The 18,182-nt window shown below is 53.7% G+C and overlaps 1 protein-coding gene across 7 annotated transcripts in view; it reads right to left on the reverse strand.

The window, feature by feature from the left end:
- Nucleotides 1-7,356: 7,356 nt before the first annotated feature.
- The window catches only part of DMBT1 (deleted in malignant brain tumors 1), a 68,014-nt gene continuing 57,188 nt past the window's right edge, over nt 7,357-18,182 (reverse strand). For all 7 annotated transcript variants that reach the window (XM_045568322.1, XM_045568323.1, XM_045568320.1 and 4 more), the window contains 5 exons: nt 17,596-17,746; nt 16,119-16,327; nt 15,068-15,252; nt 10,433-10,821; nt 7,357-7,916 (listed from right to left, as the gene is read on the reverse strand). In XM_045568322.1, coding sequence (XP_045424278.1) covers nt 7,616-7,916; nt 10,433-10,821; nt 15,068-15,252; nt 16,119-16,327; nt 17,596-17,746 — 1,235 coding nt within the window. In that variant the 3' untranslated portion in view covers nt 7,357-7,615. The remainder of the gene's footprint in view (nt 7,917-10,432; nt 10,822-15,067; nt 15,253-16,118; nt 16,328-17,595; nt 17,747-18,182) is intronic.

The raw sequence follows: 18,182 nt of genomic DNA on the forward strand, positions 1-18,182 counted from the left end.
CAGCAGCATCCCAGGACAGGGGTGAAGGAGAAGGGAGCCCTGCAGAGGCATGGAAGCAGTATGTCTGTGGGCCCTCAGAAACAGGACTGCTGGAGGTGAGGGCCTCTGTGATGGCAGCTGGAAAAGTTAGTGTTGTTGGGAAATTGGTACATTATGTGAATAAGTAAATGGACTGAGCAAATGTGTAAATATATTGAGATTCATGAAAACCAAAGGCACTGAAAAACATGGAATGGGGAAAGAAGATAAAGAACTGACATAGATTTAAATTACTGATATAAATATACACACATATATGTGTCCATAAGTACAATTGATATAATAGAAATAGTTACACACATGTGTAGGAGTGTAAGGTACATAGATACATGTATATATTTTCTCACTCTGCCAACTGAGAAGGCCTAAAAGCAATGTTGCATAGTAGCAACAAATACAACGGGCAATAGATATTGCCTAAGAAACACCCTGCTCTACTTACAGCAACCAAGATTCTTTGGAAAGATGGCTAAATCCAAGAGCTGAGGGAGGGGGTGTATAAGATGAGCCTGGAAGGTCGTCTTGGACCACAACATAAGAAGTGCACAAGGAATGATAAGAATATGTCAAAAGGACCCAGGAGCCACCTTGAAGGAGTCCCCACAGGCCAAATATGGGACAAATTGAACACTTGGATGAATGACCACAATGGACTGCAACCTATTGAACAGAATAGGAATCCATGTGTCCATGTTGATATATGTAAATAAACAAGTTAATAACGGTCAATAAAACAGCAGAGAATGCAGATCTCTTCCCTACGGTAGAGGCCAAGGAAGAAGTGTACAAGAAACGACAGAATGGAAAATCCCGATTAGGTAACTGTCTTTGGTGTCTGAGATACTCAGACAGGAGTTGTCTGACTCAAGCAGAAGTTGTCCAGAGAAGCTCACGCACATGGGAGGAGATTGAAACTGAAAAGACGTTGGCAAAATCCCCAACTGCTACCCAGTTACAAAGGGACAGACGGTGGCTTTGCCATGGAGAGAACTGAAGGCACCACCATGAGCAGGGGGTCAAGGCTGAAATCACCACAGCTGGGCTGGGTGGACGTCCTGGGCCCCTGAAAGAGCAGAGCGTCCTTCCTGTGACGTTCCTGCCAAGGATGCCAGACCTGACGCCTCAGAAGGAACTATCAGATGGACACAGCACAGCCTGCACTCCTCACAGCTACTGAGGACAGGGGGTCAGGGACAGACTGAGGACGCCTTCACACTGGCAGACACCGAAGAGACCTGGTAACTAGGTGCAGGGTGTGTTTCTCCCCGGAATCCTGGGCTCTCACAGCAAAGAGACATCCTGGGACAGTTTTCACAGTCTGCATGGGGTCTGTGGCTGGGTACGAGGGTCTTATCAGAGCTGGTTTCTGGGATTGGTGGTGCAGCAGGGAGGTGTCCTTGTTGGGGGAAATGCCTGCTGGCCCACCCAGCGGTTCCGAAGCAGACCCAGGAAGAGGGCAGCACCTGGAGATGGGAACAGGCGATGGAGCAAACGCAGCGAGAGGCCAGCAGAGGACTCTGCCTGGGCGGGGTCTGGGAGCGCTTTGTGCCGCCCTTGCAGCAGGTCTGCAAGTCTGCAGTGTTGAAAGTGCGACTGACGTGGTGCCTTCAGGGATACCTTTGGTCATTTCCAACATTCTTACTTAGTCTCTGCAGGAAGGTTCTTCAGCGTTAATCTGGAGCGGACAGATCTCTGCCCTGACCCAGAAGGCGGCCGGTGGATTCCCGGGCCCTGGGTAGAGGGAGGTAGAGTGACTGCTTCGTGGGTGTGGGGTTTCATTAGGAGAGATGGGAATGTTTTCAATCTGTCATACAGGTGGTGGTCACACAATTGGTGAATGTACGAACTGCTACGGAAATCTTTGCTTTGAAATGGTTGTTTATGCTGTTTGAATTTCATCTCAATAAAAAGAATTACGAAACAAATGAATTCCACGGGAGTTTCAGTTTGGATTGTTGGTTTTGCTGGCTGGCATCGTATCAGTTGATTCATCACCTGTTTTGTAAAGTTGCCTTACTGGCCCATTTGAGGGGGAGGTGCTCAGTCATGAGTCTCCCTGTGTCCCTTCGTCCACCTCCCTTCTCAGGAGCCTCCACGGGGCTCTCTCCTGGGGCCACAGCCTAGCACCCGCAGGGCCACCCACAGTGACACTGGAGAAAGTGCAGGTCTGCTCAGAGATCACGAGCACCCGGGCTGGTCTGTGTCCTTTGCCCTGCTCAGCGGTGTCCCCGTAACCAGCAGAAGGGTTTTCTCAGCCTTAGCTGGTAGGGCGGGTCGACGCCCTCCAGGCCCTGCTGCTGAGTGCCCAGCCCCGATGGGACACGTGTGAACACCAAGTGCCCAGTGACTCGGAGCTGTGCCCACTCACAGCCACAGCATCTCCTATGCCAACCGTCAGTGGGGAGGTGACTCTGAGGTCGAGCCCTTCATCCCCTGGAGAAAATGACCACAAGCTGCTCCTGTCCCTGAGTAGCGCCCACCTGAAGCCACCCTGGTGCCATCAACGCTGTGGGGGATTGAGGCCCTGCTCTGAGCAGAACCTGGGTGCGGCCATTGCAGGGGACTGGAGCCCAGGACAGGGCTGGAGGGGACAGATCTCGGAGGGCTGCAGGGCAGCCACCTTCAGCCTGGGGGGGGCACGAGACAGAAAGAGAGCTGCCAGCCCCTCTGTTGTCAGAGGCCGAAATCAGATCCTGACTGTTTAAAGTAAGGAAAGGGCTGTGGCAGACCTTTACAAGAGTCCTTTTTTAGAGCTTAACACCCTGGAACCCTTTCCTATAGTGGACAACTACAGGCCCCCAAAGAAACAAAGTAACACGGTCCCCGTGAACACAAGAGCCCAAGGTTGTGCCACAGCGCCCACTGGTGTCAGCAAGTGGATGGCAGGAGGGTGATGGGAGAGATGCGGGTCACCTTGCAAGGGGCTTGTAGGCTCTGTCCCCACAGGAAACAGGAGACAACTCAGAACATGTGACAGGGCCTTGCAGTTCTGGCCCCTGAGACACAGCATCTGCGTGTCAGTCACTCTGTTGAGGGTGGAGCATGGGGCAGGATCACCGTGCTTTTAGCAGGCCCTGGCTATTCGGGGAGCTGGAGGAGCCCCCACCAGGTAAAGTGAGCAATGCCACGGAGCCAGCTGGGCAAGGATGTGGTGGAGACAGCACAGTGGTCCTGTGAACCCCTCCTTTTTCACCTGGTCCCACATCCCACAGATGAGCTGCAGACGGGGTGCAGTGCTGTGTGCACACTCAGCACGAGACCAGGCCTCCTGGGTGCAGAGAGCCCTTGGGCTGGCGGAAGAGGGAGGAGGAGGACCAGGCACCAGGACTCAGGGAGGCTGACTGCAACCCCAGCTCTGCCACTCACTGCCCCAAATCCTGTGTGTGTTGTGTTACCGCACCTCTCCGACCTGGGTCTTCATCCCTGCCAGGTGAGAATGGTGACACATGGCCACGCTGCTGTCAGGAGGATTAGATTCACGACGTGTCAGAGGTGCTCCCCTGGTAGGAGATGCTTAATTAGCATTTCCTCCATGGCAAATCCTCATGAACAGCAGACGCTGGGGCAATGTGAATTAGCAGAAATGAGGTAGTTTAGGCTAGTGATACGGTGAGATGGCCTTTTGGGACATGAATCCAATAGCAAATGAAAAGTGGAACCTTTGGGTCCACTGAGGACAAGCTTGCTGGGCCCTGCGCCTCAGAGTCACCCCATCCGTACAGCAGGGACCCATAATGTCCACTGCTCCTTCTCATGCACGGGGCACAAGCCTGAGACGGTTGTTTCTGACATCATCTCCACAACTGTGGGCTCCAGGGAAGGAAGCAAACTCTCCGGGCCCGAGGACAGGAGTCCTGCTTGCATGAGCTTTCCAGGGAGAAGGGGATTGACTGGTGACCCAAGGAGGGGTTTGAGGAGCCCTAGCCCAGCAGTTCTCAATCTTGGAACAACCTGGAGCTCTCGGGTCACTGCTCTCAGGCCCAGACCCAGAGATTCTGATCTAACTGGTTTGGGTGCAGCCTGACAGCAGGTTTAAAAGTCCCCAGGTCACTGTCTCATGCAGCCCCACAGTTGAGCATCCCTGCCTTAAGCCACAGCCTCAGTTGCTGGAAATCCCAGCCTCATCTTCCCTCACGTGCAGTGGGGATGGTGGGTCCCTGCTCCCAGCCAGGCCTGCTTCTCTGTGTCCTCTGTGACTGGACTCTTGGTCACACTGACAGCTTCAGTCCAGAAACCCTGTCACCAGCAGCGTGTCCTCTGCTCTGCCCGTCCCCTGGACCTGACTGCTTCTCACTCCCAAACTCATATGTCCCCAGTAGCCACCCACCTGGCTGGGCCCTGCTGACAAAAGGGCCATCACCTCCTCCCTCGAGGGGCTGCCTAGTGGCTAAGTGTGAGTCTGGACCCAGCGGTCACCTGTGAGGAATGTCTGGCTCCAAGGAGGCTCCATCTGGTGGAAATGAGTTTCCCCGGGATGAATGTGGGGCCGTCTGCGACCCCTCTCTACATCCACAGCCGAGTCGAGAGCCTGGCTTGGGGCCGGCACCCACTGGGATGGATGGAGGAGTGAATGGACAGGGCCTGGCTTCCGGGTTGGGTCCCAGACTCCCATCCTTTTTTCAGTTCCTGGATGTGTGTGACTTGTCACTTTGTTCCTCCGATAGGTCTCTCACATCTGCACATCGCTCTGCATTGCTGCTGCTTTTGCAGACCCAGTACCGGCTGCTGCCTGCATTTCATTGCTTAGTCATTGCTTTCAGGGCAGACTTGCCACCACGGGGTGACCCTCAAGGGTTTCCTTGACCACCCCAGACTGGGATGGTAAGAGTGGGCATGGGGGGTGATGGTGAGTAGACTGAAAACCAGCAAGGGACCGTCCCTGGGGCCCTAGCTCCTCTGACCCCTGGTAAGGCTCAAGGGCCCACCCTGCACCCCAGGGAGGCTGAGGGCATTGCCCCGCAGCTGGTGGCTGCAGCTCTCGGTCAGCCCTAGGTGAGTCTCTGTTGCGATTCTCCGACCCTCATCCTGGGGTCTGCCCTGCAGCTGCTGCCAGTTCAAGTCACACATCTGGAGTTAGGCTCATCTTAGCTCTCCCCTCTTGGAGCAGGGGTCCTTAGCCTGGTTCCACGGGGCAAACCTTGGCATTGCCAAGGCTGTACACAAAAGCTCCCATTCCTACCGACCCTGGCGTAGCCCCCCTCCCCCCACCCCGGGTCTGGCTTCTCTCCAATTTCTGGCAAATTCATTGCCTCCTTTGAACTCACTTCATCCCTTTGTTGCTTGTGAGCTCCTGGGGTCACCTGTCAATCCCCTTCTCCCTGGAAAGCTCATGCAAGCAGGACTGCTGTCCTTGGGGCCCTGAGGGTTTGCCGCCCTCCCTAGAGCCTGCCGGGCCCACAGTTCCAGAGATGATGTCAGAAACCGAAATGGGCAGATTCCTGCATGCCTGGAGGCAATCACCTTTGATTTCAAATCACAAGCACTACCAATTACGATAGTTAGCATTCTTGTCTTTCTCCAGCCTCCGTCCTGCCTACCTGTGTGGAGGACACTGGGGAGACAGGCACTGCCCTGCGTCACTCTTTCTGCCATCCCCCCCTTCCCCAGCCGTCTGCTCAACTCGAAGGGATCTAGTACTCGGATGAGCCTCTGGAAACACTGGCCCAAATGACACTTCCTTTGAAAAAGTTTCTTGATTCAGCTTGCCCTGTCATAAGGAAAGGCTGAGATTTATGCTACAGGCCTGAGAAGCTGGTTTGTACACGGTCAGAAAAAGTCTACCTAGAGGGAGCTCTGCTGCTGCTGGTGTTTGGCTCACAGTTGCGTGCAGGGTTTTACCTCTCAGTGCCTGTTCACCTTTCACCCCAGCACTGAGCCTGTGGACCTGGGAGACACCTGGCCCCCACCTTTCTTCACTCCCACCTCAACCCCCAATCCACCATACACCTGTGACAAGGTACACAGAGCTCGAGACCTGCTGGGTGCCAAGCTCTACCCCTTCATTTCCTCCATCCTTTCAGGTGCCTGGGCACATGGGGCCAATGTCTGAGCATCTTCTCCTGGCTTCACGTGCTAGAGCTCAGAGGCCAGCCACTGGTGGCGCGTGTCTTCTTCCCCAGCGTGAAGCTGCCACGGCCAGGACCCCAGCCAGGAAGAGCCCAGCAGCGACAGCAGAGCTGTGACAACTCCCCCCAGAGCTTGCCAGCTCCTCCACGTCAGCCACCGACAGGTCTGGGAAGGAGAGGAGACTACAGCAACAGAGTTGGGACCAGGACGGAGCCCAGCAGAGGAGAAGGGAGACCAGGAAAGGCTGTGGTCTCCGGGATGGAGCAAAGGCAATCAGAACCGTTTGGTAGGAAGAGAAAGGAAACGGCAGGGGGAAGTGCCGAACGGGAAACTGAAGCCAGACCCCAATGGCAGCTGAATGCCAGATTAGAAAGATTTCACATTATCTCATCAGTCAAGGCGAGTCAGGAAAGGTTTCTTGTGCAGGAACTCAGACCTGGCTTTGGGAGAGCACATCTGGCCTGGGGCTGCAGGTGGATGGGAGGGCAGAGTCGGGCCTTCAGACCTATTAAGAAATGGTTACAAGAGTCCCAGGTAAGAGGTCCCAGAACCTGAGCTGCCACAGCAGCTGCAGGGACTAGAAGGGAGGAGAAAGGTGAGCACTGTCCCGGCGGGCCCTTCGTCCACCCTGCTGTACTTTGCCCCTCGTTCCGCCGTGAGATATAGCACGAGACTTGCTCTGAATTGTATCCCCTCCCACTGGAGTGTGAGCTCCTCAACGGCAGGGATTTTGATCTATATCTGTTCATTTATTTGCTTCCTGGCACATAGTAGGCCTTCAATAAATATGCATTGAATGAATGAAGACTCAGGCAAAGAGTGTGGAGTCAGCGGGACGTGGAGACTGCCGAACAGGGCACAGGAGGAGAGAGAGCTGTCAGAGGTGCCCCACGGGCGTGCCCTGACAGGGGAGGGCTTGTGACAACTACAGTGGCCCCAGCCTGTCCCCGACAGCACGGCCACCATGTCTGTTGACCTGACCCCAGCCTGGGCCAGAAATCCCGGGAACCCTCTGCGAACATATCCTCATGTGCACCCACAGCAAAGCAGCACAGCAGAAGTGGAGGAAAATGAAAATGGCCCGTGCTGGGCTGAACCCTGCCAGCAGCCGGGACAAATTTCAATACATCTGGCGTTATCGTCATGAGGAATAACATTATCATTCATGTTGTTAACGTGGGTGACAACAACAATAACAACAGAAACTCCCATTCACCAAGCACCCAATGACTTGTACCAGGCAGAGCCGAGGCAGTTTAATCAACGTTACTTTATGTAACCCTCTCAACAGAGCTAAGAGGCGAGTATTAACATTTTCATTTCACAGATGAGGAGTTCAGAACCCAGAGGATAAAGGCGCCAGGTCCATCACCGCCCAGGGAGAACTCTGGTAACCACGCCCCACACCGGGAGCCTCGGGGAAGGCGTAGTACAGTGTGCCTGGCACACAGTAGGTGCTCAATTTCAGCTAGAACATGGCACCAGCAGAGACATCCCAAGTCCCTGATAGTCACGGGTCTGCGTCCGAGGACGACCCCCTGCCGAGGCTCTTCTCTGCCTGGGGCGTCTGCAGCTGGACGGGTCCCAGGACAACGTTCACCCTCCCCTGGTAGGAGCCCAGGTCCCTCTTGGACCTCACCACGCAGCCTCTGTAGCAGCGGGAAGAGTAGTCGTACGCCCTGCACACCACCATCTTACACTGCAGGTACACCGAGGGGAAGCGGTTCAGGAAGTGGAAGGCGTTGAATTTGAAGCGGGTGATGCGGGGAGACGGCTGGGCGTAGGAGTGGTAGGTTTCATCCTTCACGCACCTGGAAGGAGAGAAGAGCAACCCGTTAGCTGTTAGCTCTCATCAACACCCCGTCTTCTTCCTGACCCGGTGGCTCCAGGCGTGGAACTCCACGGCCTGTCCTCGCTGCCCAGGCTTCCCCCACCCCACCTTTTTTGTGTCCGTGTGGAACCAACGCTCACTGCTGGGCATGCAGAAAAATCCTGGCCACTCTGGTATATGACCGGCCTCTTTAAGCAGCAAATCTCCCAGGGTTTTCAGGCTGACAAGCAGGCCACACATGGCACAGTGGGTTGGGGCACAACCCATGAGGGCCGTGTGCTCAGTGGCCCAGGGAAGCCAGGTGAGCTGGGGAGTAGCTCGAGTGTGGATCCCAGGAGCAGGGCCCAGAGCCAGGGCAGAAAAGAAAATGACCTCTCTTCTCTTCCCTGGTCTCAGGGCCAGGCAAGGTGACATGAGGCTGCACTCTGGGTACCTCGGTGGCCCTGCCCTTCCCAACCCTCCTCTCTCAGGACCTCTCTCTCCTGACCCACCCTAGCCTGCCCTGAGCCCCGCGCAGCTGTACCTCCTACGCTGGCCTGAGCACCCTCCAGGACTCCCCACTCCAATACCAGCCACCTCCTCGTTCCCTCGGCACCCAGTCTCAGCTGGCGTTAGAGGGAAAGTAACCTAAGAATACGCTTCAAGGAACGTTACTGAGATACGGATGAGGACGCACCTCCCCGAGATCCTGCAGGGAAGGAAGCAGCTCATGCTGTCCACATTAGTGGGCATTTAGGATTTTGAGGGATGTGGAAAGAGGAGGGCAAGGAAAGCCGGCCCCTGGGGTTTAGGAGTGGGTGGGCGGGTCTGCAGGGCAGCTTGACTCCGCCTGGGGCCTGGCCCCGCCTGTCCCCCTCCTCCTTCTGCCTCCCGGAGCTTCCTTCCTCCACTTCCAACTCAGATTCTCTCCAATACTAAGATTTCTTTCTTTTTTTTTTCAAGCAGCTCCCTTAGCAGTGAAGGTGGGGGAGGAAACACCACCCCGAGACCAGGGGTGAGGCGTTCATAAAAAAGGCGGGGGTAACTCAGGAGCTGCCTGGGCAATAATTGCATTTCCCATAAAGCCCTGCCAGGCAGGGCTCTGCGTGGGCTGGGGCACCACAGTCTGGGCTGCACCTACCTCAGAATCACCTGGGGATATTTTAAAAAATATAAGATACCAGAACCCCAGCAGGTGAAATAAAGAGATTGTGTGGGTGGGGCCCAGGCAGAGTGCGTTCGAAGCCCCGGGTTATTCCAATGGGCATCCAGGTGGGTGACCTGCTGACGGCCAGGTGTGGCCAGTGAGTCTCCTGCAGCATCAGGGCACACCTGTCCCCCCTCCCCACCCGCAACATTATCACGTATACACGGCAGATTTTGACCAGAAAGAATCCTTTGGCAGGGAAGAACCAAATCACTCAATCCTTTGTGTCAATTTCAATCATTTCACACAAATTCGAGTAGCACCTTGTGACGCTTTGTAGAAAGGGAACCTGGTTAAGTTTTCCTGCCCAGCTCGGCTGCCAAGGGGCTGCTGGGGATTGAACTAACTGCATGGACTGTGCACAAGGTGAGCCTCAACACCTATTTACTGAACTGACACATATTCAAACTGTGCCTAGAAAGAGATGTTTTTATGTATCTCAGGGAGGTGTGAAATTTAACCGCCCCCCTCCCCCAGTTCTCTTGGGAGGCAGTGGCTGCCGAGGCTACCAGCATTGCACACTGCACACTCCGGTGTCTGAGGGCATCTTCATGTGTGCAGAAGAGTGAAGCCCACCTCAGCAGAATGCGGCCACCCAGGGAAGCTGGACTATGGGAGAGTGGCCTGGCCACCATCTGACCCTGGTCTGGGAACCCCTGGCTTGACTGGAAGCATGGACTCTTAGAACTTTCACTCTCCGGTAGATGGAAGGCATGAGGACTTCCTGCCACCCTCGGGACATGTTCCTTGTGGACCACCTGCTGCACCTGCACACCATCCACTCCTTCTCACCCAATCCTCCCAGAAAACTTATGCCATGGGCACCAACATCCCCAGTTGATGGGGGAGGATCTGGCCCAGAGACGTGTATTTTCTGGCCCAGAGCCACACAGCTGGCATGTGACAGAGCCAGTGTTTCAACCTTGGTCTGCTCCAAAACCACTGCTGTTCCCACCACACGCAGGGCTTTTTAAGCCTAAGGCTGGAGTTCGCTCACCTGAGGTCTAATCCCAGTTTATGGCTAACCTGCTGGGTGACCCCTGGTGAGTTGGTCCATTCTCCCCACAGGCTAACTAATAGGTGACACACGATCACCCTGCCCTTCTCATCAGGGCTATGGTCCAGGACACAGTGTGAAAGCACCTCAAAAGGGAAAAGCCACAGGACATTAGTAGCTGTAGAAAGGCATCTGGTTACGCTTGGCCTACTAGGAACTGGGGGGAACCAAGATCTGCTGCTCAGCCTTCTGAGCTACTCCTGTTTGAGCTGTCAGGTAAAGGTCTAAGTCCACCCCGGAAGACAGTCCTTACCCGCTCCGGATCAGATCGTAAGTCAGAGACGTGAAGTCACTGGAGTACGGGGATGCCACACAGGTGTCCACAAACAAGGCCAGCGCGGCATCGGAGTGGCGGATTTCAGCCTGGAGGTACAGATTCTGGTCCAGGTCCACATAGTATGGGCTGCTGGTCACGCGGTGTGAGAATGAGGGGGATGTATAAAAGGAAATGTTCACATCGAAATTGCCGTACTGGACTTCCTCGACCTTGATGGTGTCATTAGCGATGTACATCGTGTTGACCCAGCTGTTCTGCAGCATCTTGCAGCTGACGTGAATATGGAGGTCCTTCTTCCTTTTGATGACGCCACTTGAGACAGCTGCTTTGAGGGAGTTGAAATAGTTGATGGTGTCATTTTCTACCTGGGAGGGGCAGGCAGGAGAGCAGAGTCAGGCAATGTCACCTGCCAAGCAAGTCCCACTGCTGATTTGGGTTGGAATGAGAGGCAAGTGACTCAACCAGACCCCCAAACCCTCCCAGAACCACATGGAGATGGCACATGCCCCCCCGCACCCCGTGGCTGCTATTCCCTAGGCTGGACGTGCAGCTCACCTAGCACGACTCTGCTCCTTCACACCTTCCCCTGTCCTCTACCACGTGTGAGGGCCACAGTGTGGGCCAGTTTTTGGGGCCGCGGGGAGCTCCTCCTCGTGGCAGGCAGGTGTGTCTGGGTGACCCATATCCTGCCTTGTAACCAGCTGTGTTTGGACCGTGTGACTCAGGCCCTTCTTGCTTGTTCTATTTCATTCTCGCTGTTGCTGGGGGTACGGGGCGGGGGTGGCTCACATACTTCTGGGAAGTGGGGCTTGGTGGGCTCAGTCTTAACTGTTCTCTGTTTTGATTGACTGACTGTTAGCTATTTCAGCCTGGTGTCTGACGCTGTGGGAGCTGGAAGCCACAGAGAGCTGGTGTTGACCTCTGGGACAGGGACTTCCCCAGAGGCTCATGAGGACAATTGGGTGGGCCATGGCAACACCGGAACAGTTCCTGTCCTGTGCTGCTTGTTCACCTCCCTGTACCAAGGGACCATTTCCTACTGTGCCTTTCACTAAGCAGCAAAGTCACAATAATGTTGGTCTCTCATGCCTCTGGGGTGCACTGCATGTCTTGAGGGAGACGCTTCCAGGGATGAGAGTCTTACCCCTGCAGGCCTGTGAGCGTCTAAAGGAAAGGATGACGTCCTAACACCTCTTTCTCCAGGGCTTGGCACAGTGTCACAATAGCATGAGTAGCACCTCTAAGTATCTGTGCAATAAATGAAAGCCATGGGGGCCAGTGGCCCAGCACAAGTGCAGTGAGGAGTGGAGGACAGGCCAGGAGCAGTCTGTCCCACCAGCCAAGAGGACACGAGTGAACAAGGCCCCCTGATGCTCCACAGTCGTGATCCTCCAGCCCCCAGGTGCGGTGAGCACACCCCAGCCATCGCCAGGCTGGAGACTGCAGGGAATTCTACCCCTCCCAGCATGGTGAGAATCCCAGCACACCACGGGTGCTTTTGCAAGAATGGGAATGAAAATAACACCGCAGTGACCTAAACAGAAGTCCTTTGCCATTTTAGCCGTGTTCACTGTCAAAGGCAAAACTCCATTCCTGCCAGGCTGGGACATCAGATGGGGTCCCTTCTGAACTCAGCACTTACACAGCTCAAACATAATTATTCTCCAGAATGGAATGCGTTGGAGAGTCTGCTACGTCCCGTCTGCATTTGCAGAGCTCTGCTCTGGGTACATGCCTTCCAGACCAGACTTAGGAAAAGAGAATAGCTTAACAAGAAACGTAAAGTGGTTTCTGCCGCCTCTCGGACCCGTTCTCTCTCTCCCCTCTCTCCATTCTCTCGGTTTGCCTTTTCCCAGACTGACGAGGAGCCCACAGGAGCTCGGGCCGGTCATTTTGGTCGGCAGGGGACGCCAGAGGCCACACTTTGGGCCCAGCTCTGGCAAGAACCACAGGAACGGGCTCTATGTTCTCCACCTGCTCTTAGCACATTATATTTTCTGCCTTCAAATTTTCTATAAATTTTTCTCTTGCTTTATATTTCAGCACCAACAGTTGTCATAATAAACTCTGGGATTTTTGTCACCTTCTTACTCTCTCAAAGACGAGCTCGAGTGCTTTCCATTTCACTCTGTACGCGAACATGAACATTTTCATAGAATTCACACTTGCCTGTGGTTTCTGTGGTTTAGCTACACTCTGAATCCACTCCAAACAATGAACGTGGAGTGCAGATTTACTTCTTGGTCAGAAGAAGCAGTTCTAATTTTAGATTAAAATTCATAATTAGACATCTGATCAGTTTGGAAGGAAGTCAACTTGGTATGCAATGGAAAGTCCTGCAGGTAAGCCCACTGATATTTCCACAGAGATGTGGACTCTTCCTGCCCTGGGATCCTTCTCATGGTGGGAGGATGTCATCTAACTCAGCCACACCGGCCAACATTCGTCACACACCCGCTACACGGGGCAGCCTGGCGGAGGCGTGGAAAGCCCCAGCTATACGGGTCGCGCAGCTCTGCCTTTGTGTCCTGGCCTTGCGCTCGTGACCTTGGGGTTGTGGGCAAGTCGCGTACCTTCTGTAAGCCTCCACTGCTTCGAGATTTGCTGGGAATAAAGTTCTCCCGAGGATTTTAAAAGTCATGGAGGACCCTCAGTTCAGTGCCTGGCATACATGCTAGGTGTTAATAATACTATGATAAAGTCTCAGGCACTCAGTGGGCAGGCGTGTGGCTGTTTACATAGATGGAGGATGAGAATGTGGCATGTGCTGACCACGACCAGCCAAGTTAGAAGAAACAGGTTTGGGGCACCGTTTGGCCCTTCGAATGGGGGTGAAGGACCATCCGTGGGGTTGTTCAGATGTTAGAGGCACCAGGCTGTGTGTTTGGAACAAGGAGCAATCATCACCTTCGGCGGACTGACTCCCACTGACCAAACTCACGACCAACCAGAACCCAACAGGATGAATTTACAGAGGGAAATAGGAAAGCCAGACTGAATAGAATGCTTGCGTGGCGTGAGCGATATGTGCCTGACCCTGCGAGTCAGTCTACCTGCCCCACTAAATTCACTAAGTTCCTCTCTGAAGGAGGCCTGGTGTATTAGGGTCTGGCTAAGGGGGCCGGGTGACCACATGGCACCCACAGGCGATCAGACACAGGCATCGTGGCCCACTGGCCCACCCGGGCGGCTAAATGAGTATCCCCCTCCTCTCTCAGTGTTTCCCACGTGCCGAAGAGCAGGATGACTTTGCCAGATGGTGAACATCATGTTCTCGGCGCCCGGCCCAGTGCCCAGCAGGCGGCAAGTGCTCAAGGTGTCTTTGGTGAATGAATTCGACCTGATGCGCTGACACCGTCTGAACATGCGTGTGCTGCACGTGTCGTGTGCATTTGAGCTTTTCGTGCTGTGTATTTACTGCAGTCCTAAGCCGAATAAGAGCACTAGCTCCTTTTTGTCCTTGACTGGCAAAATCTTGAAATAATTATTTAGGGGTCAGACGAAAATCCAAAACTTGGAATGGCTAATTTAAAATAAATTTACATAAAATTAAATGCACCCATGATAAACGTGCCATCTGATGAGGCTTGACACTGGGATTGCCACCACAGTGAGAAGCAGGACAGCTCCGTGCCCAGGCAGCTCCCCCTGCCCCTCTGCATCTATTGTTCCCAGCCTAATCGTCACACACTCATTCTCTGTTTCTAAATGGCAATGGCCATGGAATCGTAGAGTATGCACTCGTCTGGGCCTGGCTTCCTTTGCTCAACATAACATTTTTGAGATTCTCAGATTCTACCACTTCCTGGCTGAGTGGCCCTGGGCAATCTGCTTGACCGCTCTCAGCTCAGTCTCCCTCATTTTCATAGTGGGGGTGACAGTAAGAGAATACTTGATGAGAACTTGGGGAATAGAACACAGACTAATCACAGCGTCTGCCATTTGGAGGGTGACCAACTGTCCCAGTTTGCCTAGGAGTGAATGAGGGGTTTCCTGGGATGTGGGACTTGCTGTGCTAAAATCTGCAAAGTGCCAGACGCACCAAGATGGTTAGTCACCCCAGATGGTGACAGCTCAACAAATGGCAGCTGCAGAGGCCAATTTACTGTGAGGCTAACAGGCTTAAGCTTTAGAGCCCCCCACAAGCCCAGGGCACAGGCCTCCTCTAAGGCCTAACAATGTGTTTACACCAAACGCGTTTTTGCCAAATTTATAAAAGTGAGATATATTTGCATTCTTTAGCTTAATGAGGCCCCTGGCCCTCTCACCCACCCCAACCCAAACTATATAAGCGTTAGGCCCTACAAAACCTAGAGCTGCTCCTGGGGGCTGCTGCTGTTACTGCTGATGGGAGTGGTGGCCTGCCAAGCACCCTCTCTGCCGGACACGGCTGGAGAAACTGCCTGCCAAGCTTCCTTCCTCCTCCGTCCTCCCTTTGGGAAGTGGCTGCAGCGATATCACGGCACCGAGACCTGTATCTTCCTTTACTCCAGTTATATTCTGATTACACCGTCATCTTAACTTCGGGATCCCCGGGTTTCAAGAAGCACAGCACTTACCACCTAAGAAATCTTGCTCTATTGGAAACGGAGTGGGAAGGCCCAGGCTTACCTGCTTGATGGTGCCGCAGCCCGAGTAGGGAATTGTGAATACCACCTTGGTCTGCAAGATCTGGGGCTGACACTGATGGTTCCCATTCCAGTTGGAAATGACAAGGTCCCTGGCAGAATAGCCCAAGGATTGGAGGTAGTCCCTGCTCACGCTGGCTTCCATGTGATTTGGCAGACAAAGCAGGTCTGATGGACAAGGGCAGATAATGCACTCAGTCAGCGCTTCAAACCCCACCGGTCCTACTAGGTGCTCTTCCCACTTACAGGTGCACAGATCGAGATGGCTGACAAAGATGGGACGTATGCAAAGAAGAGACCTTGCTACATTCCCCAAACCCGCCCTCAGGAAAGCCCAGGAAGGGCGCGCGGACTCAGAATTTCTCTGACAAAGACTTGGAGGCAGGATTTTAAGTTAGAGGAATGTTTTGCCAAGTCACCATTTATCCATAAAGTAACTCTACAGTTACATTGAGGAGATGTCATGAAATAAGGCCTTTTAGCCATGGAGCAAGTCAATGCTTTGAATCCTGACTGTGTACGAGACCTTGGACTTTACCTTGCACAGCCCTTAGCCAATCTATGTATCAGTCCATGTAATAACCCAATTGTGGCCCTACAGCCTCTGTGAGAAGTGGCCAAGTGACCAGCTCAGTCTATCTTCAGATAGAAGCCAAGTGTGTTAGGTCTCAGGGCATGGCCACAGTGTCCTGCACTGTGGGAAGGTCACAAGGCTTCAGGCCAGGTGGTCCCTGCCTTTGGCACTGACTTCTCACTATCTGCTTAGCGCATCATCTTGCACTTTCTACTTAGCCTCTGCTGACCACAGTAAGGCTAATACACTGCCCACCAGCCCGTTCTGGCCCTTGACCTTGCTTCTGGGCAGCCAGAGTCCCCAGGCCCACAGCCCCTGGCCTCTTTCAGCAGGAACTCTAGCCTTGGTGGCCTGACAAGGCTACTGTCATTTCTTATTTCACAACCACGGGACAGCTGAGCAGCAGCAGGCTCTCAGGATGTCCCCGCTCCTAACCGAGCATTCCCGCGAGGGGACTTACTGGTGCTGTCGTTGGAGGGGCTAGAGTAGTACTCGGCCTGGAACCCTCTCCATGTGATGCTGCCATCGCTGATGAAGCGAATTGACATGAAATTCGACGACGAAGTGAAGGAGCCACTGGACCCGTCACAAACGCGAGCAATGAGAGGAGAGCTGTAGTAGGGGCCGTCGAACACCTCGATGTAATCATAGTTGCAGCCGCCTTCCAGCCTGCAGAGAAAGGACACACAGTTCGGGCTCCCTGTCGTACCCGGAATTTGATGCAGGGCGATCGGATCTCAGTGAGGGGGTCACGCCTCTGTGTCAGAAACTCTGACAAAGTTCACCCTTGAAAATAACAGATTTTCTTAAAGCAGGGGAGGTTCATCTCCCATGGCCTCTGCACCTGGGTCCTAGTCCTGCCTTTTGGGGTCACACATGTGAAATCTGCAGCCCTGCTCCTGACAGCCCGGTACATCCTAAAACGAAGGGCTCACGTCCTGATTTAGACCATTTTTCTTCTATCAAAGCTCCCCAGTTCCCCCACAGAATATAAGATGCCATGGAGGGTGACGGTCATTGTTATCAATGTACTAGTTAAAGAACCGATCACGGTCAACCTTTCCCATAGTATTTCATGAGCTTTAAGTGCAGTCATTGTATTGCAATGACAGATTAAAATAATGTATCTTTCTCAAAATCACAAGTGAAGTATTAAGGCAGAGATTGCCAAGGCCATTGCGAACAGAAATCAAGAGAGAAAACTATCACTACTTTGTTCAGTGACGGCTGTCAGAGAGGGACTCACGGCACCCCCTGGTCTAGGATGCTACAAAATACTGGGGCCTCTTCATGGTCAGTTTGGCCGTCCCCTCTCCTTGGATAACTCGTGTATTCATGGGCTTTGGTGATGTCTCCTCCACTTAAAACAATGGTTTCCACTTGTGATTGGATGCAGATAACCTCGCCTCCACAGCAGCGATTTCTCCACCTCTGCCTGACTCTCGGGGACTCACGGGGACTCACGTGGAGAAAGGAGGGAGTGGGGAGAAACGGGGTCCACCAAACGGGTGCCGTGGTTACCAGCATCCTGTGCGTTATTATTGTGTATCCTGTGTGTCATCACTCCTAACAACCACCTCTTCCACTGGACAACATTTTCCAGGTATGTTCATGGTGTCTTTCTCTCTTGTGACCTGCTCAGTAACGAACGTGCTGAGGAAAGCAGGTATTGTTTTCCTCTCATTTGGCTGAGGCTCAGGAACGTTGAGTGACTTCCTGTGGCCACACAGCAAATTAGTGACATCCCTGGGACTTTAAACCAGAGCTCTGGTCCACTCTCCCCTCCAAGGGCTGCCTCTGTGCTAGGTCCAAAACTGAACCCATAATAAAAAGTGTCACCCGGCAGACTTCTCTCCTGATGCTCTAAGTACCATTTGCTCCCTTTTACAACGTCTGTGAGGTCCCCAGTGCATTCTGCTTGGCACCCACACACTTACTGGACGTTGCTGAAGATGACAGTCACACGGTAGTTGTATTTGACCTTGATGTCCCACGTACATTTGGCGTTGTTCGGATAGTTCCCAGGATAGAATGGGCTGGAAAACCTCCCTGACGGTTGGGACAGGAAGCCTCCGCAGGAATAATTTGCTGTCATGACAAAATGGAAATGCTGATGACCCCCAGAGCACACTGCACAGTCACCTGGGTTGGGGGGAGATTTCTTCCACAATGCCCAAGACAGAAACCCAAGCAGAGGTGGCCTAGATCTGGACCATCCCCTGGGGGTCGGTGGAGAGGCCACGCTCAGGGAGGCCATCTCCTCATCGTCTCGTCGTCCCTCCACAGTGCTACTGTGGGAGAGGAAAGGGCATTGCCAGGCATCCCTGCCACAGACTCATCGGGGAGCTCAGAACTTATTGTTTGGGTGGGTGGTGTCAACAGCAGCTGTTGACAAAGAGGAAAGGTCACAATCAGTTTTCCAGCATCCTCGACCCAAGTGTCCCACACTTCCCTGTCTGTGCAGGCAACCCTGGGGCTACAGGGAGGCAGAGAGGGGCTGAGCTGGGTGGGGTGGGGTCAAAAC

This window comes from Lemur catta, chromosome 14 (assembly GCF_020740605.2).
Source record: "Lemur catta isolate mLemCat1 chromosome 14, mLemCat1.pri, whole genome shotgun sequence".
In the NCBI taxonomy this organism is placed as follows: domain Eukaryota; kingdom Metazoa; phylum Chordata; class Mammalia; order Primates; family Lemuridae; genus Lemur; species Lemur catta.